Source organism: Grammomys surdaster, unplaced genomic scaffold (genome assembly GCF_004785775.1).
Source record: "Grammomys surdaster isolate TR1022 unplaced genomic scaffold, NIH_TR_1.0 169, whole genome shotgun sequence".
Classification (NCBI taxonomy): domain Eukaryota; kingdom Metazoa; phylum Chordata; class Mammalia; order Rodentia; family Muridae; genus Grammomys; species Grammomys surdaster.
Window position 1 is genome coordinate 13,697,675 of NW_021604617.1, and position 21,518 is coordinate 13,719,192.

Here is a 21,518-nt window from a genome sequence, read left to right on the forward strand (position 1 = left end):
CTCCTCCCCTTCCCTTCCCTTCCCTTCCCTGTGGCTTCCTCCTAAAACTTCAGACTTATTTAGCAACAGCGGAGAAAGGTTTAAGATTGGGGCTGTTTATTCTTCTGGTTGCATCATGATTAATGCCTTAAAAGCAATGACATGACAAGAAGTCTTTTCTCCACTCCTTCAAAGACTATGGCAAGGTTGTACACACAACCTTGATGGTATACCTGAGGGTACATCCGATCTCAACCTAAAAATCTGAGCTACAGTCGAATTACACGATTTCTAATCTCTGTCAGAGAAAATGGCCTGCAACTTGACAAAAACTAGTATCAAGTTCCTAGTAGTTTCCATTATGTTCTTTTAAACTCAAAACAGTTCACAGAAGCAATGGTTCACTTGGGTACACTATGGAAAGTGAAAGTGATCAAACTTTCATTTTCTTGAAACCTCCCAAGTCCCACATGCTCACCTTGCACGGGCTGCGTCCACGGCAAGAGCCAGAATATTGCCATCTCCAGTGGCAGCACACTGGGTAAGTGCATTGAGAGACCGCTCAGCCAAAGCTTGATCCCTGCTGGATTTGATCTTACAAAGTAAAGAAGAAAGGGAACAGTTATCTGGAAGAGCAAAGAAATGGGTACCAAAAGATTAAACCCTGACATATATTCTATTGACCATCATGTTCTGTCATCCTGACCTCAAAAAAGGGGAAGCAATGGAAGACGAAAATACTCAACTAAGTAAGTATGTTCACTTATCTAACACAATTATAGTATATACATATAATTCTGATTTAATACAAAGCCAACAAATCAGAAGCAAGCTTAGTGGTAACTTTCCTAAGTGTTATCCAGGTTTTTCTGAAGCAAAACCCCAATGAAAATAGGTAGCCCTTTTGCAGTGGGATGCCACGGAACCTCACAACTAACAGTGGAAGACCAGACCAGAACTTATGGACTTTAACTATACCAGAAGTGTCCTTTAGATGACTGACAACATGCTGGTTGTCAGACATATTGCTATTCCTTTATTTAAAAATAAGTCCAAGAGACTGAGTCACAGACAGAAAGAGAGGGAGAACGAAAATGTACAAAAAGTGCTAGGATTCCTTCCAGGCTCTACCCAAGAGTTACCAGGCAACAAACAGGTAGGCCTGGCTTACTATAAAGTGGGCTATTTGGCCCCTCCTTGCTCTTTTACTCTCTCTGCCTTTTTCTCTCTCTCCCCTTTCTCTCTCTCTCCTCCGCCCCCCCCCCTCACATGTTCCTGGCCAGCCTATTCTCTTTCTTCTTCTCCCTCACCCTATACCTCTCTCTGTCTCTACTCAACTCCCCTTCCTGTTTCCCTAAATAAACTCTATTCTATACCATACCCATCCTATGGCTGGTCCCTCAGGGGGAAGGAATGCCCTGGCATGGGCCCGCCGAGGCACCCTCCCGCCTTCACCATACCTATCAGACATATCCTGGCTCTGCTCTCACATAATTATGTTGCATAACTTCAGAATGAAATTAAATAAGACAGAAGCATGGTGCTCACCAAGATGAACATACAGCACGCACTCCAGCGAGTGCAGACAGCTCTCTAGACACTGACAGACAGCTCTCTAGACACTGAGGCTTACAAAGGGGATTGTAAACACAGGTAATCTGAAAACTCCAGAAGCAAGTGAACCATGGCGTAGTGGAACAGGACAATGAGAGCCCGACTCAAACCCTGACCCTAAGCCACACTGTGTCCTTATGTTGTGACTTCACCACTAAAGTCTTAAGAGACCTAAGTGAGTCATAACTCGCCAGTTATTTATTCCAAGCAAGTTTCCCAGTATCTCTCCTTAAAAAATAAAAGAGAGTGAGAAATAACCTTGACCTCGCGTGGATGTTACAGACGTTATACAGAACAATGTAGGAACTCAGAACCCAGGACATACTTAGGAAATAATCGCCAACAATACCTTCTTGAGTTTTTCAATCTGCTTCTTACGCACTGAAGTATTGTCAATGGCCAGGACCTCCACAGAGTCTTCTTTTTCCAACTGATACTTATTGACTCCAACAATTACTTCAGAACCTGTTGATTTCCCAAAGGAAAATAACAAGTGGATTTGCTCATAAGTTGTCCCCTATTGAGAATGCTCTGATCATTACATATTTTTAAGGAATCGTCTTAACTCATAATGAATTTCAGCGTAATTCAGAAACTGCATCCTGTAAGGCTGGGTATCATATATATTGCTATTTTATTTTTTAAATTTAAAATTAAGTCTAAGAGACTGAGTCACAGACAGAAAGAGACAGAAAAAGAGTAGAAAGTGCTAGCATTCTTTCTAGGCTCTACCCAAGAGTTACCTGGCAACAGACAGGTAGGCCTGGCTTACTATAAAAGGGGCTGTTTAGCACCTCCTCACTCTCTTACTCTCTTTGCCTTTCTCTCTCTTTCTGTCTCTCTCTCTCTCTCCCCCTCTCTCCCCTCTCTTCCTCTCTCGCTCTCTCTTCCCTTTCTCCCCATCTCCTTTTTCCCCTCCTCCCCTCCCCATATGTTCACTGTTCCATGAAGGGTTTTCCACAAGGAAGGGCTTTGCTACTCTCCTGAGCTACACACTATCTCAGTTCCTCACACAAGAAACCAAGTCAGTTTCCATCAGAGATTTAGAAAGCAAAGCAAGTAGCAATAGACAATAGCGGTTTGGAATTTTAAAAATTTTTTCTTATAAGCAGTTGTTGTTAATGAAAGGGCAAGTGCTCTTAAACCCTATCCGTAATAAAGCAGTATTACGAGCACACTTTCCTACAAAGGTAACTCACCACCTGCATCCTTGCTTCCTTCACAGCACTTAGAATCATCAGTAATGACTTTGTATCTTTACTTGTACATTTCCTCTTTGACTCCAGTGGAATCTCTTGGGAGTACCCAAGAGTTCATGTCTGTCCTAGTCATGGCTGCAGGCCCAGCCACAGTGGACACCTCAAACAGAGCATAGCCAAAAGTATCCCCAGAGTGGATGAGTGAATTCCTTCATAGGGAGCACAATGACTGTCAAGCACTTCATCCTTAATATAGTCATTGGCAATATCCACTCATATATCCATGTGTGTGTTATAGGTACACATATATGCTTGCAAGAACGCAAAGACGGAAGATAGAGACATACGGATATATAGGCAGATATGCAGATATGAGGAATACTGTACTGAAACCCTCTTTTTCCATTGTTTCATTTAAAAATGTTTTTGTACCAGTTGTGCAGAGTAACCATAGATGAAAACTAGTTGCTCTCCTTATGATTGAACTTCATGTATCAGCTTTTCTATTCTCTCTTACCGGAATCTATTCTAGCTTGTCTTCGGGCAGCACATTCTTCAATGCGAAGCTTAGGGATTCCTTCTGCTACAGCTTTGGCCATTCCACCCATTTCTTCAACTTCATGTATCAGCTAAGGAAAAGGAGAAGCCAACAAGGGGAAAAGGACAAAAAGAAAACTAAGACACGAAAGCATTCAGCCCTGGATGTTATAGATCCCTAACGACATTCAAATTACAAGCCAAATGCAAATACTTTAGAAGACAATACAAAAGAAATATGTAGAATTTATGTACTTAAAGCTACCTAAAAAGACAAAAAAAAAAAAAACCCTTTAAAAATATATTCTGGAAAACCTGAAATTTCTCAGTCAAATCTTATAGGAAAATGCTAATAAGCTAATAATAGCTCCAAATCTCTAGCCTTTATTTTTGGTTACATGAGTAAGAAGGAATATCATATATGAGTGTATACAAGATGGGAGAGAATTATCAAAAACCCAGTACAGTATAGGAAAAATGTGCAAACAAGATGTGTGCCAAGACACAAGTCAGAAGAGATCTTGACGCTTTCAAAAAGAATGATCTGGAATGAAACAGCATCAAATTTCTGATTACAAATATTAAAGATAAGAGTAAGAACTGAGCATGAAAAGCAGACTAATACTAAGAAATTTGCTTGTCAAATTATTAATAGAAATAATTCAAAACTAAGTCTGCTGCAGCTCATGTGCATAGGTTTGTGAACTTGGCTGGGGTGAGGGCGGGGGAACGACAGACAATTAAGGGAGACAGACATATACAAAACACACAAAGCAAAGCTGGGATTGGGTGGGCCCTAAGCTTCCTGATGCAGACAGATGTGCCAGCTAGGAGCAATGGCCAGCCGTGAGCTCAGTGCTTTTATTTTTAGCACAGGAGGAGGGATTAGCTACTCTCCACATTAGGTCTACATAAGGTAGCAGCCTCAGGCTGCAGTCATCTAGGGAAAAAAAGCTGTTGTTGCTGATCTTGCTCATACTGTGTACATCTCCGGTGGACTAGTGGAAAGCTGTGTCAGTTCCCTGGTCTAAGTCATTGAGGTCCTTGACACGGCCGAGCTCAGGATTTTATCAACACTAACCAAGGACAGGAACATAATGGAGAAACTGTCAAACAGGTAAAGTTACAAATGATTTCGTCTCCTAGTAAGCTTCTGGGAGAAGTGCTTTGCGATTAACATAGAGACATACAACAGGTCAGCGCTTAGAGACTAACAGACTGGAGTACTCCACACACAGTAGGACGTTTATATCCCATCCCTTCCCCCAAGCCTAAAGTGAGCACTGTGGAAGCGGTGCTGAAAAGACTCTAAGAGACAGAGAGGGTAGGTGTCTGGGGAAAAATAGTTGAGCCAACCACAACAGCCGAATTGTACACATAAACTCACAGTAGCGGCTGGGACTGCACGCAAAGACCTGCATGAAATTAAGCCACTCAAGATCTCATTCTGGAGAGGGAAGCAGGCTATGAAGTTCCATCTCTATTTTAGGAGTTCTTGGCAATTGGTGTCTACAAGGAGCGGGCGAAACCATTTTCTGTAGGGAAGATGGTTCTGACAAGAGATGGTCTCACATCCATACAGAGGCAGCACAAAATGGACTGAGAGTGTATGTGTGTGTGTGTCTGTGTGTGTGTGTGTGTATGTGTGTGTGTATGTGTGTGTGTGTGTATGTGTGTGTGTGTATGTGTGTGTGTGTGTATGTGTGTGTGTGTGTGTGTATGTGAGTGTGTGTGTGTGTGTGTGTGTGTGTGTGTTTTCAGATAGAGCACATAAAGTTAGCAGGAAAAGTGAATGTAGGAAGAATTCAAGCAAAAAAAAAAAATATAGGGGATGAAATTTACCCAAATACATGATAGGCATGTATGAAAATTAAATAACTTTTTACAAAAGAAGTACTTGGAAATAGCAGGCATGAGAGTCACACGTCATATTCTACAAATCTCAACAAACCTAGAGAGAAGTTCAAATCAAATAAGAACATGAGAATGGTACAGGAGGGATGAAGCTGATAGAATGATATTGGTAAGAAGGGGAAAGAAAAGGCAAGGTATTAATTGGCTGAAATGCCAAATATTATTTAACCAGCAAATCACAGGTGTCTAAGTTTCGTGTCTAATTCGTAAAGACAACAAAATTACAAGAAATGATATATGTGTCATTTAAAATACACAGATGATAAAAAAAAAAACTGTGTCACATATTCCAATAAACAAAAAAATGAGAAATGGACGACAAGAGACTGCTGCCCATGTGTGTGTGTGTGTGTCTGTGTGTGCCTGTGTGTGTGCATGTATGTGTCAGCGTGCATCTGTATCTGTACCTGTACATCTATTTCTGTGTGTGTTTGTGTAGTTCTGTATTTGTCAGTGTGTGTCTGTGTATGTGGACATGTGTCTGTCTATGTGTGTTGTCTACATGTGTCTGTCCGTCTGTCTGTGTCTGTGCATCTATTTAAGCATATGTACTTTATAATAGCTATCTTTCAATCCTGCAGAGAAACAGAAATGTATTTTTAAATTATGTTTCAGTAGTGAAAACTATAAAGTCCAAGATAAATTTCCCTTCTCTCACATGCATTTTATAATTTTAGTATAAATCTAAAAATGGTTATTTATATGTTAAAAAATTATAAAAGGCAAAGTTAAAGGTCTGACCTTCAGAGCAGCGTCAAACACATCGTTTGTGAGAGACTCCATCATGTATGACCCTCCCCAGGGGTCAGCCACTTTTGGGATCCCAGACTCCTCTTGAATGATGATTTGTGTGTTCCGGGCAATCCGGGCACTTTTCACAGTGGGCAAGCCTAGCGCTTCATCAAAAGAATTCGTATGCAAAGACTGGGTTCCTCCAAACACAGCTGCCATGGCTTCGATTGCGGTGCGCACGATGTTATTGTAAGGATCCTAAAACATTTGACCAGACATCCAAATCAAAGCAAGAAAAAGGTTCACAGGCAACAGAGAGATAAGACACATTATAGTTAAGCAACGACTATATAACTTACCCCAATTTCAAAAGCACATTGGGGATGGATTTAACACCAGACATCAAACATCAGAGTATCTGAGTAGCAAATAAACTCTGACAATTTAGTCAGCAAGCTAGGAAAGAATTAAGAGCCAAGGTGTCTAGTCCAGGTTTGGACATAAAAACATTGTCTCATATATTCCAAAGAAATATCAAACACATTTACGCTGTTTAAATACTGTTCCATAATCATATCATGAAGTATAGGATTTTTTAGATTACAAGAAATTTTTCCTAATTAACTATCTCCTAATTATTTTGAATACTTCAGAGTATCTCCTCAAAGGATGTGTACAAAGTGTGTACTTAAGAAATGACTAATTAAACTGATTAAGTGTAAACTCTTAGGTAGGAAATTGGATTCCATTTCATTATATTCCTGTGATGTTGGCCAGTCACTTAACTTCTATAGACTTCAGCTTTAACTGTAAGAATCAGTATATTAAAATATTATAGAAGTTCCTTCCAGCCTGAGAATCTCTACTTCTCTAGTCATAAAGAACATGTTCACTGTTACTCAATGTTAAAAGTAGAAAAGACATGGAACTTAAAATCACAGTAAGTGAACGTATGAAATGGACTGATACAGAAATAAAACTATCACCACACAATTCTAATGGAATCAACAAAGTACACTACCAAAATAGTAATAGTCTTTGAATACCTGTTTGTATTCTTGCTTAAAACACAACGGTGTGTATGTGTATAGGTATGTTAGATAAAATAAAAATTTAAAGAGGTTTTTATTTCTTCTTCATCAGCAAATAATTTTCTACTATATTAGCAGAGTACACAATCCCAAGAACTGAAAAATGAGATTTAATGTAATTAAAAACCTTCTGTCTAACAAAGGAAACAATCACCAGAGTAAAGACACTTGCTTCAGAATAGATATATCAAAAAAAAAAATCTACCGATAGGAGATTAATACCTAAGATACAAAAAGAACTGGAAAAGTTAGTCTCCCAAGCCTAAAAGCCATTGAGTCAACAAATGGGCTAATGAACTGGACAGTTCTCAAAACAAGAAATGTAAAGGTGAGCATGAAATGTTCACAGCTTCAATATGCATCAAGAAAATGCATACTAAAACTGCTTTCAGGTTTTATTTAATTAGAAACCTGAACCAGCCAAAAACAAAAAACAAAATAAAGCCAAACATTAGGCAGAGTTCGAAAAGGCTGAGGAAGAAGGGGAGAAAGGATTGTAGAAACCAGTGGATCAGAGACACCACAAGAACACAGCCCATAAAATCAACTAGCCAGGGCTCATAGGGGCTCACAGAGACTGTACTGACAGTCAGGGAGTCTGACCTAGGTCCTCTGCATATATGTTATGGTGTGTGGCTTAGTGTTCTTGTGGGACTCCTAACAGTGGGCACAGGGACTGTCTCTGACTCTTTTACTTGTTTGGGGACCCTTGTACAACTCCTACTGGGTTGCCTTGCCCAGCCTTAATATGAGGGGAGGTGCCTAGTCTCACCATGTTTGGTTGATGTCCCTGGGATGCCTGCCCTTTTCTTAAGGTAAACTGAAGAGGGGTGGATCTGGGGAAGAGGGGAGGTGAGAGGGAGAGACTGGAAGGAGAGGAAGAGGGGAAACTGCAGTCAGGATCTATTACATGAGAGAAGAATAAATTTTAAAAAAGGTTCCACTGCTTCCCAGTCAGAATGGCTATCATCATGAACACAAATGATACAAGGTATAGAAGTATATGTTTTTAATCCCAGCATTCAGGAGGCAGAGTAAGGCAGGCAGAAGTCAGTCTACTGTACCTAATGAGTTCTAGGCCAGCCAGGGCTATACAGTAAGGCCTTGCATCAGAGGAAGGGAGAGAGGAATTAATAGATAGAAAAAAAAAAAAAGAAAGGTAGAAAGCCAAGAAAAGAAAACAAATACCAACAGATGTTGGCAAAGATGTGAAGAGGAGGCTTAGTCACTGCTAGTCGAAGTGCAAACTGTTGTGTGGTCTTTATGGAAATCAGTCCCACATTCCTAAGAGCATCGAAGCACACTACTGAATGTTCCAGCTATGGTGCTCTGAGTGCACTCCCAAGGACTCCAAATCAACAGAGCACAGGGACACTCGCGCACCTGTTACTCATTCTCTAGTCACAGGAGTTAGGAAATGAGATCACCCTGGATCTCTGTCAACAGATGAAAACAGAAAGTGAGACACGAGCAAAATGGGCTCTTATGCAGCTATAAAGAAAATGAAATCATAACTGGCAGGGAAATGCATGTAACTGGAAATCATGTTCACCAAAATAACCCAGAGTGAGGATACCTTTGTTTTCCTCTAATCCAGAGAACCTAGATTTAAAACTCTGTGTGTGTGTGTGTGTGTGTGTGTGTGTGTGCGCTTGTAGGTCACAAAACTAAAAGAGAGCCACGCATGAAAAGAGAGAGAAAGATACTTTATAGTTGGTGAGTAACAGAGAGGATACATTTGATCAAAAAAGACTTGGACATGGACTATCTAGAAAAAGAAAGCATGGGAAAAGAGAGTGGTGAAGGGGAGTGGACTGAAGAAAACAAAGTAGAATTGCCAAACATGTCTGAAGAGGACTAGAAACAGACCCATTACTTTATCTGCTAACATAAAATAGTAAGATAAGCCAAGATAGGAAAGGTTTTAGTGTTAACCACTAGAGGGAGCTTACTCTATTCAGTATGCGTGAACTCAAAACCTAAGTATGCATTATGCTTGAAGATATTTATGACTCTCAGATATTAAGGCTGTTAAACACATTTCCTAGCTGTGTCTGTTTCCTAGAAGAAAATGTTCATTTCCGTTATCCAAGTTCTCTATTCTTCCACACATACCTGCTCAGTAAGTGACCACCCTGACGTCTGGCAGTGTGCTCTTAGGAGAAGAGATTTGGAGTTTTTAGGCTGGAACATTTTTTCTATTAGGTGAGCCCACAGTCTTCTCCCAGCTCGCATCTTGGCTATTTCCATGTAGAAGTTCATTCCAATTCCCCAAAAGAAAGACAACCTAAAAGGGCAAAGTCCAGAACCTGCTGAAACTTAAAAATCAAGAAAGTAAACTAATTGTATCATGTATTAGAAAAACTATGTCCAGATTTGAGTATCAAACAATGCTAATTTGAATTAAAAGCAATGTACATCTACCTAAGTAACTGTACACTATGAATATCTGCTTCTATTGAGAACTACTCACTTCACAAGTGATTTTGTTTAGGAAGGAATTTTCTTTTGTTGCTGAGTTAAACACAGATTTTTGGGCTGGGGATGTGGCTTTGTAATGCTTACCCAACACACTACAGACCCAGAACTCCATCCCTAGTAGCATTCAAACTCAATTATTTTCTCCATGCTGAGACTGAACTTGTGGCCTTACATTTGCTTAGACATATGCTTCCACCGTTCACCTATATGTCCAGTTCAAGATCCATTTCTTAAATAAGAAAAAAAAAAAAAACGTTGGAATACCAGCTTGCCTTGCCTTGTTTGTTTAGCACAGGGTTGCCTTTGTGTGTGTTTTAAGAACATAGCTGAGCATTGAGATTTTCACCTCTAATTTGCCATTAGCCTCACTATTATATCTTTCCTTTTATATTCTATTGTAGATTAAATTGACTTGCATATTTAGATTACACATTTGCCTTTAATGGTCAGAGGTTATAAAATCTCAAATAAAACAAGTGAGCTTTAAGACACTGAAGTTTAATGGAACTCAATATACTCTGTAAACACTAAGGTCTTAGGACCTGTGCTCATTTTCAACATCTACGAAGACTGAAGAATTTTTCTTTATTTCAACATAACATATTTATCTAAATTTTATCATTAGTTTTTATAAAATAATTACATGAAAATAGATAGTGTCTTATAACAAGTAAAATGTATCAGAAAAAACTTAAAAGAAATATTTTACTTTCTACTTTAAAATCTTTTTACTAGAAGGTTGTCCATTTTGTGTGTGCAGGTGTACATGTAGAAGACAAAGGACAATGTAAGGTGTGTTTCTTGGGCATCATCCACCTTTATTTGCTTGTTATTTGTGAGATGGGATCTGTCACTGATATAGAACTCTCAAATGACCTGAGATAGCTGGTCACTGAGCCTCAGGAACTTGCCTCTGCTTCCTCAGCACTGGGACTACAAGTCTACCTCTAGCTTCGACACTCTAGTTGTAGTGACTGAACTCAGATTCTCTGCAAGTAATTACCAACTAAGCCATTTTCCCAGTCCTGTTTTACATTTTTTGAAACTTCTTTAATGAGCAGCTTAAAAGAAGATAGGTAAAACCTTATAAACCTTCAATCTATTTCAATTACAACATGCCATATGGCTTTAGGGAAACTCCTAGATAAATTCTGGGAGAAATGGAAATTTAAAAGAAAAGCAAACTTTTAAAATATTCAGGAACAGTATAGACCTTGAAGATCTATAATATCCAGGTGTCACCGAGTTACGCTTTGGAAGCCACTGTAAAAAGGTACAATACCTTAGAATAAAGGAACCTTCACTAGCCACGTTTTTATACATTTGAACTGCCAGGTCATAGGTGAGACTAGCTTCAGGGAGAGGCTCACCAAGAGACTGCTGATTGGAATGAAACCTAGATTTAAATACTTCATAAACTTCAATGATATGTTTCTATATTTTCCATACAACTTTATTAACAATTCATTTTGAGACAGAACAGTATTGTGAATCCCCAAATATTTATGTAAGTATTACAGAAAAAAAAAAAGAATAGGTGATTTCCATGTTTTCAAATGGAAAAACAAATTAAAGTGACTTTATTTTATGTTTGTATTTTAATATGCCTTCTAAATACGTATAGTTGTATTCTGTAAATCACTAGAAAAAAATGGCATTACTCCAATTAATGAAGTATGGTCAAATTAAATGCTGATTCTTTTTTTGCTAATACTGTCTTATTTTCTCTTTCTCACTTGGAAAAATATAACACAATCTAAATCTATCATGGCATTTATCTCTACAAATTTATTTTATCAGTGTATTTTGCTGTACAGGCAAGAAAGTAGTCCTATGCGTGTTTTAAACAGAGAAAAGACACCTAAGTTTAATCTACTGACCTTGGTGCAAATTCATCAATTGTGAGCCCAGCCTGGAGTCCAGTTCTGCAGTACTCCAACCCATCCGCGATAGTATAGGCCAGTTCTAAAATGGCATCAGCTCCTGCTTCCTGCATATGGTACCCGCTAATCGAAATGGAATTAAATTTTGGCATGTGCTATTTAAAATAATAGAAACAACAAAGAATAAAATATGAAAAGGTTCTATTAGATTTATTTTATGAAAGCAAGTATCTTTAAATGATGTTCAATTTCAGATATACTTAGTAGTTTATAATCTTAACTGGGAAAAAAAAAACAACCTAGCATCTGTTATATTAGATTCACTCTCAAATTTCAACTATTGAGCTATGAAGTGTTTAAGATCTTACGCTTGTTTTTCTCTCAACAATTGCATCAGTTACCACTTAGGCTGGCTTAGACTTCACAAAAACCTTATAATTTTGCCTGATATGTTGAAGGCACATAAATTTCATATTACTTAGAATATTTTCTTATTTGAATGAAGTTAACAAATATGAACAAGTATACTATGAGCAGAACTGATCTGATATTAATGTTATATTTTGAAGGAAACAGGACAAAATGCTAACTTAAAAAAAAGAAAATCAAAGATTACCTAGCAGGGACTAAACACTTAAAAAATTAGTTGCCATTGTTTATATATGGTATAACATAAATATGGTGCATTGATATATGCCTTGCATATATGCAAATATACATGCATATAATATATAAATATAGTTCTGTATTTTATATTCTCAAGTATTCTACTTATAACCTAAAGCTCTGATAGTCTTTTAAAGTATAAGAATAGAATATTATTCAATCTTTAAAGGGAGGAAATTCTGGTATGGTATAAAGTGGACAAACACTGGGGATATTATATTAAATGAAATGGGCCTGCCAAAAAAAAAAAAAAAAAAAAAAACTACTGAATGATCTGAATGATCCTACTCATATAAGCAATATGCAATATTCAAATTTGCTAATGTTTATAGCAATACAATGGTGGAACACCAGAGCAGGAAAGGGGGGCAGGATGGTGTTTCAGTTCTACAAAATTAGGAGTAAAAGTAGATGTTGGTAATGGTTGCATAGAAGTGGAAATACATCTCATGCCATTGTACATTTGTGAGTGGTTAACACAGTAATATCATGATATGAATATTTTCTCATAAAACATAAAATTATCAGTATATAAAGTACTTAAAAAAATCATGTGATCAGCATCTGAAATTGGGATGTTGTCATTTACAGGAAGGACTATGTAAAGCAATTCTGAACTTCTGGATAACAACGGGGCCTTTTACAAGGTAAAATTCGTAAGGATATAAAAGCATCGGGTGATACTATCCACTCCAGTAAGCAGTCTTCACCTTCTTCCTCTCACAGCAAGTCCTAGGTTAGAGTTCCACGGTACAAGTCCTACACTCCAGTCTTTTCTTACTACTGTGTCCATAGAGATAGAAGGATTGGCTACGTTCCTCTGTAAGATCCCTCTGCCTCTCGCACATCTGGCCATCCTTCCCTTCTTCCTTCCTTAACCATAACTGATACACCTAACAACAAAAGAGAAACAAGATAAAAGGAACCTGGGGTTCCAATTACTATGGAGCTCCACAGACTCAAACCTCTCAGAGCCCGCCTTCTAACTACCTTACATCAAACAGAAGGGACTCCTATTTACCTGAAGCCCCTGCTATTTACATGCTTGTTACACATCACTATGCAGAATCTTTACAAACTCAAAATGTGATATAAATACACAGCTATATAAAATACACACACACACACACACAATTCTATCTAGTACAACTGGGCAGATATAAAACATGAACATACTTTGTGATGTACAAAGGCAAAGTATCAAATGAGGCATGCAGAAAATGCTTGTAGGATTTTTGATCTAACTACATACAGAGAGTTTAAAGGGTCAATAGGTTAAAAAGAAGCCTTGGTGCAGGAGAGACCGTGTCTTTAGCATTGAACAGTTTTAAGGGGCACGAAGAGTAAAGCATCACTAGCAAGGAGCGAAGTGTGAGCACCTCAGAAAACATGGACTGCTTGAAGGCAAAGGTAGAGGAGATGCTCCCCCTGCAGCGGCCCAGGGAGCCTTCTCCTCCCACTAATCTGTGCCTAATTGGGTGAATTAGGTATGTCATTGAGGTGGTAAACAAATAACTGGTCTGTTCCAACCCAGTTTGTGGAAGAAATGACTCTGACATTCTAATGCCCATGTGTCTTGATATCAGTATGTATCTTCACTCCATCTGAACTCTGAAGGGAACTAAGGAAGTTAGAGTTCCCTGACTGTAACAATTATCAGACAATTAAATATTAATGGAAAAAAAACAGTCGAACATAGTCTAGGTTATGACAAGAAGACAGCCTGACAATATTAACTTATTCAGCTGTGAAATTCAAGGTAACTTGGAGTAGACTGTGAAAATCCCTACAGATGACGACAGCAAGACCTGTAGAAGGCAAGCATACCTGTGCTGTGTACTGGAAAATGTCAGCAATAATTTTCATGGATGGCTCTGGGGGGAAAATATAAGTATTTCTGACCATGAACTCCTTTAGGATGTCATTCTGAATTGTGCCAGTGAGCTTCTCCTTCGGCACACCTTGCTCCTCCCCAGTTACTATAAACGTTGCCAGGACTGGGATGACGGCTCCATTCATGGTCATGGAAACGGACATTTTTTCTAAAGGAATGCCATCAAATAGGATTTTGGTGTCTTCTACAGTGTCAATAGCAACTCCCGCCATTCCAACGTCTCCACGAACTCGGGGGTTGTCTGAATCATAACCACGATGTGTTGCCAGGTCAAAGGCGACAGACAACCCCTGCTGACCAGCTAAGAACATAAAGAAAAACATTGGGTATGTTAGAGTCTCAGATAAAAGGAACTCTAAGCATATGTACCTCATCAAAGTATACTGTTATTACATGTCCATGCTCATATGAAACAAATTTGAAAAGCATTTGACTTTCTAGGAACCGGCACTTTCCAGGAAGCTAAGACACACAAACTGAGCTGCTAAATCTATGAGAAATAATAAAAGCAACAGAATAATAAAAACCACTTATCTCAGAACCACACAGGATTTGTTGCTTCACCTCATGCATCGGATACTTTCAGTAGTTGTTTTTATTAAGTTTTTTATTGAGATAGTTTCAATATTGACAAAAATATCTAGCTGATCACACATTCTCAATACAACTTAGCATGTATAAGCTTTTGTTACTTTATATTTACTCTTTACTGTGGTCATAACAGAATGCAGAGCCATTCAAATATTGTTGAAGTAGAAATTTTAGAATGATGAGATTATTCTCATCACCCTACAGAGGTTTTAATGGAAGTACCAATGAAATCCCAGGCCTTCCACACACTAGGCAAGTGCACTACCACTCAGGTAAATATGCAGCCCCTGTGCAATTTTTAAATAATTACAATAGTCTACATTAAACATGAATCCAATCTCTCTGTAAGCAACATAAACTTAGAAATTCTAAAGTTTAGCATGCAAACAGTAAGATTTCACCATACACCAGAAAGGAAATCATAGCTTTTACTTTCTAAGGACAGATTTCTCTGTGTACATGGTTATCACCTGACATCCTACGACTGTGTTTGACATCATTTAAGCTCCCCTCCCAATTTTTTTGGTTTTTCTGGACAGGGTTTCTTTGTATAGCCCTGGCTGTCCTGGAACTCACTCTGTAGACCAGGCTGGCCTCTCCTTCCAATTTCTATCACACAGAAACTAATTAAACGTTTTCCAAAGACAGACTGTATCTCTCTTTTCTTCATAGATCTTCATCCCCTTTCTTTTCGACAATGTATACGGAAGTGTGATTTCTCTCCAACTATTTTGCACGTCTTACTTTTGACTCATATATTTTGGACCACAGTTGAAAAGCATCCATTTGCTTCACAACAAATTTAAGCACAAAATCAATGTCCTATCTAAAGAAAAGAATTAGTGTCTCATGCTGTCATAAGCATCATGGCTCATATTAAAATCTTACCTTTAATATTGTCCTTATAGAATTTATTGCTTTCTTCCACGGTACTAAAGCCTGCATATTGACGGATGGTCCAGGGTCTATAAGTATACATGGTGGGATAAGGTCCTCGTGTGAATGGCTTCACTCCTGGAAGTTCTTCAGGTAAGTCCATAGTATCTGCCCTTGAATATAAGGGCTTTATAGAGATCCCTTCTGGGGTGTGCCATATTAGGTCCTCTGGGTTTTTGCCTTTCAGCTGCTTTTTGGCCAGTACAGCCCATTCTGGGTGAAGGGGTTGCCGCTGATGTAGGAGCCGTCTCCATCTGGAAGCTGACGGATTGTTTAACTGCTTCAGGTAATGGGGTGATAACCAAAAAAGCTGATTCTTAGCTCTCAACATGGTGAAACATGAATCCTCCCAAAAGGAAATGAGAACAGATCTAGAAAAATTAAGAAAACAATATACATACATTTCAAAATGTGAAAAAAATTGAGAGATTTCAGTAAGTTGGGAAAAAAAAGAAGGAATATTGGTCCCGTTTCATCTTTCTTTCCTTTTCTGGTCTTGCATCTGATATAACACTTACTCTTGTTCTTCTCGCTGTAGTCTTCTTACTTTACAGTCTCTTGGTTGGTCTTACTGACCAGTCTTTGCCCCCTGAAACCTGTTCTATACTCATAAAATGCAAATCTGACTATATCATACTCTCCTCAAAATTTCTGCACGGTTATATTATGTGGTGGATTGGAACATAACAGTTCAATTGATTTGCATTCGAAGCCCATTCACAGATTGCCGGCTTCTGGTAGACATTCTATTGGTATATGGAGAAGACTTGCAGGCACCGAAGGCATCTGTGACCTGGTCTCTGTGTATCTGTCAAACTTATTTCTGTCTTGGCCATTTACACGCTGTATGTACTGGAAATCCTAGAAAACTCACAGTTTGCTGCATTTGCCATTTACCCGCACAGAAAAGGAGCAAGCTGCCTCAATTACTTGATAAGTAAGTCTCACACAGTCTCAACATGTAGAGCCTATAGTTTTTCTAAAAAAAGAAAATCAGACACAGATTTCTTTAATAAAGTTGTCTCTCCAGTGCTTTACACTAATTGGGCAGCTGGAGTCTAAAATTCTATTTTACATATAACTTCTGATCTACCAATTTAGTGAAGCCTTGAAGACTGACAAATACTTATTACCGATCACCAAACAAGAAGCAGAAGCCACTGATGGGAATACAGTTTTAATTATTTTACAATGTACACTTCCGAAACAGAAAACGTCTCAAAAATGCTACTCCCTTAAAGTGGGCAACATCCATTCTGGGAGAGCTTCTGTAGTAAAAGTCTGAACAGGAATTCTCTGCTCTTTTATCTGCACTAGAAAAACAAACATTATAAACATCTACAGTTAGAGTAAGTGTGTTACAACATAGACAAACGGCAGAATGTAATGAAACTATTATATTCCATATCGGAACTTGCAGGAGTATTGACTTATGGCAGTCAGTACAGAAAAGAAAAAAGGTGACTGTGTGATCTGGACATAAATTACAAGATGTACTACGTTTGTGGAAACTAGTACTCTGTGCAATTATCATTGTGTGCGCTTTCTCTAAGTATCTTGTAATAAAATATTCGCATTAGGATTGATAAAAGCAAAATTACAGTTACGAAGTAGCAACAAAAATAAATTTTATGGTTGAGGTCACCACTGTATTGAAAGATCTTGGCATTGGAAAGGATGAGAACGATTAACCTAAAGAAATAATTAAACACAAAACAATGTTGGAAGAAATTCAGCAAGTGGTTTAAAATTACACGCATGTGTCTTGCTCTTATGGCAAAACATCGAAATTAGGTTACGGGTTTTTGGGGGGTCGGGAGGAGTGGTTGTTTTTAATCAAATTAGACCCGCCTTTCCTTTTTCATTTCTTCCGTCACTTAAATTTTTTTTGTCCCACTACCTCTAGAAAAAAACACCCTAGAAACCACCTGAGTCTCATGCACCTCTAACTAACTACACGTGACCTCTTTCCTGCGCCTGCGTGGAAAACCAGAAAAGAACAGCGACAAGGCTACCGCGCTGCAGAAAAGCACTTTGCAGCCGCGACCTCCGAATACCAACAGCCTAGGGGGAAATGAGAAGCCAATCGATCGAAGTGAACATCTACACTCAGAAACAAGCAGGCGGCTTCCTATCACAGAAACAGGGTGAAGAAGGAAGAAGGAAAAGATAGCAAGACAGAGAGGTGGAGCAGAAGGAGGAACCCAGTAAGGGGAGAGACTTGCAAGCCTGACGTGCTTCACAGCGCACGGGCTTACTCACAGTGTTGGGGGTCACCAGGGCGAGCCCCGATCTCAGAGCCGAACCCTGAAGCCCGCGGGTCACAGCTGCACGCAGCTGGAGCTCCGGAGCCAGTCAAATCAGGGGGCGTAGCCAACACCGCCCTCTGTTCAACCAATCCAATCCCGCCGTTGCGGGCGCGCGTCTGATGACGTATAAGAGATACGCCAGCAGGCCCGCCTCTTTCAATCAAATGTATCTTTCTTCATTGACACTTCCTGTTTCCAGGTCGTTGAGGTTGCCTCTCTTTTCCGGGTTTTTGGGCGGAGTAAGTGAGACGCGCGCTTTTTGAGTCGGTGAATAAACAGCGAAGAATCGAGGAAGCGCTTAAGCGACTGACGAATCCAGAGGGAATGATTTTGAGCCTCATGCAGTTCTGGTAAACTCCGTTGTTGTGTATTTTTTTTTAAAGGGGCAATGTCTCATGTCCGAATAGGTCTCTGCCATCAAGGGCAGCAGTTCGAGATAACTCCAGGGAGGAGTAAAAACAATGAGCCTCCGTCTCTATTCTCTCTGACCCTCTGGGTCCTCGTTCCTGAAGCTCTGTACCTCGTCCTGGAGCGACCGACAGAGTAGCCAAAGTTTGCTCTCGTTAGTGGTTCGCAGATAAACAGCTTAAGTTGAGATAAGTCGGTTTAAACTAGTTTCAGTAAACGACAAGCAAACAGAAGCAGGGCGCCTCGCCCCCTTTTTCCACTCCTCCCAAAAAGATTCAAGTCTAAACAGACTGGTTCGCAAAGCAAAGCATTGTCCTTTGAGCTGTCACGCTGTCCGACTTAAGCTAATTTCATTTAAGGACTTTTTAATGTCTCTTCTTATCTAATAATCCAAAGATATCACCACAGCTGCCCACAAATCAATTTGATTGCATTTAGTATATCTCATGCATAATAATTGTTTTCATATCCGAGTCTACCAGCCAACTGTTAAGCTATGATTTCCTGTGGATCTGGGAACAGGAAGAAATTTTTATCTTAATTTTTTTTAAATTAACACTGAAGTTGAGCCTTTATACAAGCCATTATCTCTTTTTTTTTTTTTGCACCTTTGCAGACTATGTATCATCGTGATTGTACTGTTTAGATCAAAATGTCTGGTAAAGCAAATGCTTCTAAGACAAAATCTCAACAGGTGAAAAGAAATTTAAAACAAAGAGCCGATAAGGAAGAGGATTTGCCAGCGAATGAGGTAATGAAATATCAAATCTTATCTTTCAGATCACTTTGATTAAAAATATCTATTCTCTTCAAAGGGCTAAAAGTCAGTTTTACTACAAATTGTAATTCATATCACATACTTTAGTGCATTGTTTATAATATCTCCTATACTTTTTTCTGCCTCCTGGAAGGTATAGTATTTATATACATGGAATATGTGTTGCAAAACCATCTTTTTATCTGTTGTTTGTTTGTATATCTCTAGGTTGAAAGCACAGCAAAAAGAAACAGAAGTCATACAGGACGTCTGTCCTCTAAAGGTATTTGTGCTGTATGTCTTGTTTAAAGTGTCTTCTACTGGTTTTCATGCCAAATGTTTCAGCATCTTGGTTACAAGTTCAGAAATAGTAAAAGGTGGTCATAAGCAGCCACATCCATAGTATTTAATTTTAGTAGCAAATATAGAGAGGTTTTTCTGTCACACTGAGAGGAACTAGGAGACAAATTATTATCCCCCACTCCGAATTACACATCTTTGACGTAAAGACAAACCTAAGACATCTGTGATTTCACTTCTGCCAGTACTGTACTGATAGTTTGATAGTTTATAATTACTAGCTTAAGCATTTCAAATGTAATTAGTTTGAAATACCATTTTCTTAAACATGGCTTCTTTGTAAGAAGATTCCTATCTTACCTATTGGTGCAGATAGTGTCCTGCGTTTCTATTTCCTAGGGTACCATGCTTTTACATTGTAACTTCTGCACTCCTGTAATTTGCATAGCATCCCTTTTTCCTTTACCTAGTATTTGTGAAGCCAATACTGTATATTATTGCTTATCCCTTGTAAGTAGAAGAGTTCATTATCGAATCCTTCTAGCAAACACTGTTGAGGTTTACCAGCTATACTGATTAGAACTAGAAAACAATTCTCTGTTCCCTTCTATGAGTTACTCATCTCTGATCTAAAGATATTCCAGTCAGTATCTATGTCTTGCTTGTTCTCTTTCCAATGTTTGGTAGAAGTAGTTTTCCAGTATTTTTATTGAAACTCTTAAGAAGTCAAGTCATTTTTCAGAAGCAAGTCTTAATAATAATAACTTGATTCTTTATTAGAGAGTATTTCTATTGCAGTGTGAGTTGATTGTATATCAGGAATTGTCACAACAGCAAATGCGTCTGCAGTAACAGACACGTTATAGCTGCAGTAAGATGTGAATTGAAAAGTAGTACGTTTTAGCTTCATAATGCCACTACTGTTCTTTATGTTAAAACTAATTTTAAGTGAAACTGCAAAACTTCTAGATTGATTAGACTCTCTTGTATTACCAGCAACCGGAAAAGCAAAATGTGTTCATCTAAAACGGGTAAAAATATCATCCAACAAGAGAACAACCTGGCAGCCTCTTCCAAAGAATACTGAAGAGTATTTGCAAAGTATGATGGAATCAGTAATTCTGTGAGTTCAAAGGTTTTTTTTTCCCCAGCTCTTGACTCTTAGGTATTTACTAATTTACATTTGTCTCAGTATTACTGCATGTCTGAGTTACTTTCTTCATGGAGGTGACAGCATGCCTAACATAAACATCCTAAACAACAGAGAGATTGTTTAGTCTTACAGGTTCAGGAGCTGTGAGCCCTTGGGAGGCAGAACATCATGGCATTGGGAGCAATACCTTTCAGGAAGCAAAGCAGAAGACTAGCACCAGGGGCCAAGTGTCACTTAAAAGCATACCCCAGTGCCCTGTGTGTTGTCCAGCCAGTCATTCTCTCCTAGAATTTCCATGAGCTGAAGACCATGTGTTCTGCACATATGCCAATGGAAGACATACCAAATTTATACCCTGACAGTATTTTAAGGCAATAAAGTATTCTTCAGTTTCAGAAAAAGATGCTCATTGATTCATGATTGGCATAGTCTAACAGTATTTTAAGGCAATAGCGTATTCTTCAACTTCAGAAAAGATGGTCGGTGATTCATGATTAGCACTTCCCTCACAAGAAAAAAAAAAGATTTTCTTAACGATAGAAACTTGGGATTCTGTCAGTGAAATAGAAATCAAGTTTGTGTGGGTTGCAGTCTCTAAAATTATAAATTGTTCTGTCAATATTAATTCTTCAGAAATCATGTTCATGATTAACACTTTCTGTGAAAACTTCCATGTTATATAAAATATAACCAGAACTCCACCATGACTGCACCAGAGAAGTTGGGTATATGAACTCTTATGATGCAATATGATTCAAAGAAATTGCAGTTGTTCTACTTAAAGTGTTTTCTGGGTAATAGAGGAAAAATGTGTTGAGGTTATCATGTGGTGTGTGTGTATGTGTGTGTAAGTGTGTATGAGTTAATGAAATCCACTATTTTGTTTTAATATATACCAGGAACAATAAAACCATAGATATACAATACTAAATACAATACTAAAACTTTTACTATAATGAATTTAAATTAAAAGTAAATTATGTTGTTTAAATATGTATCTAGTAAACCCACAGAATCAATGAAACTGGGCTCACAGTGGCTCACAGTGGCTCACAGTGGCTCACAGTGGCTCAC

General features: G+C 38.5%; 2 protein-coding genes across 2 annotated transcripts in view; one reads left to right on the forward strand and one right to left on the reverse strand.

Moving 5' to 3' along the window:
* Positions 1-17,880, reverse strand: part of Mmut (methylmalonyl-CoA mutase) — a 24,720-nt gene extending 6,840 nt beyond the window's left edge. Inside the window, exons 1-9 of the mRNA XM_028766752.1 lie at positions 17,780-17,880; positions 15,470-15,888; positions 13,924-14,291; positions 11,428-11,585; positions 9,182-9,353; positions 5,985-6,233; positions 3,310-3,421; positions 1,943-2,058; positions 458-573 (exon numbers count right to left, since the gene is read on the reverse strand). Coding sequence (XP_028622585.1) covers positions 458-573; positions 1,943-2,058; positions 3,310-3,421; positions 5,985-6,233; positions 9,182-9,353; positions 11,428-11,585; positions 13,924-14,291; positions 15,470-15,848 — 1,670 coding nt within the window. The 5' untranslated portion in view covers positions 15,849-15,888; positions 17,780-17,880. The remainder of the gene's footprint in view (positions 1-457; positions 574-1,942; positions 2,059-3,309; positions 3,422-5,984; positions 6,234-9,181; positions 9,354-11,427; positions 11,586-13,923; positions 14,292-15,469; positions 15,889-17,779) is intronic.
* Positions 17,881-18,102: 222 nt separating this feature from the next.
* The window catches only part of Cenpq (centromere protein Q), a 12,467-nt gene continuing 9,051 nt past the window's right edge, over positions 18,103-21,518 (forward strand). The window contains exons 1-4 of the mRNA XM_028766677.1: positions 18,103-18,176; positions 18,851-18,985; positions 19,220-19,274; positions 20,288-20,414. Of these exons, the coding sequence (XP_028622510.1) occupies positions 18,887-18,985; positions 19,220-19,274; positions 20,288-20,414 (281 nt within the window). The 5' untranslated portion in view covers positions 18,103-18,176; positions 18,851-18,886. The remainder of the gene's footprint in view (positions 18,177-18,850; positions 18,986-19,219; positions 19,275-20,287; positions 20,415-21,518) is intronic.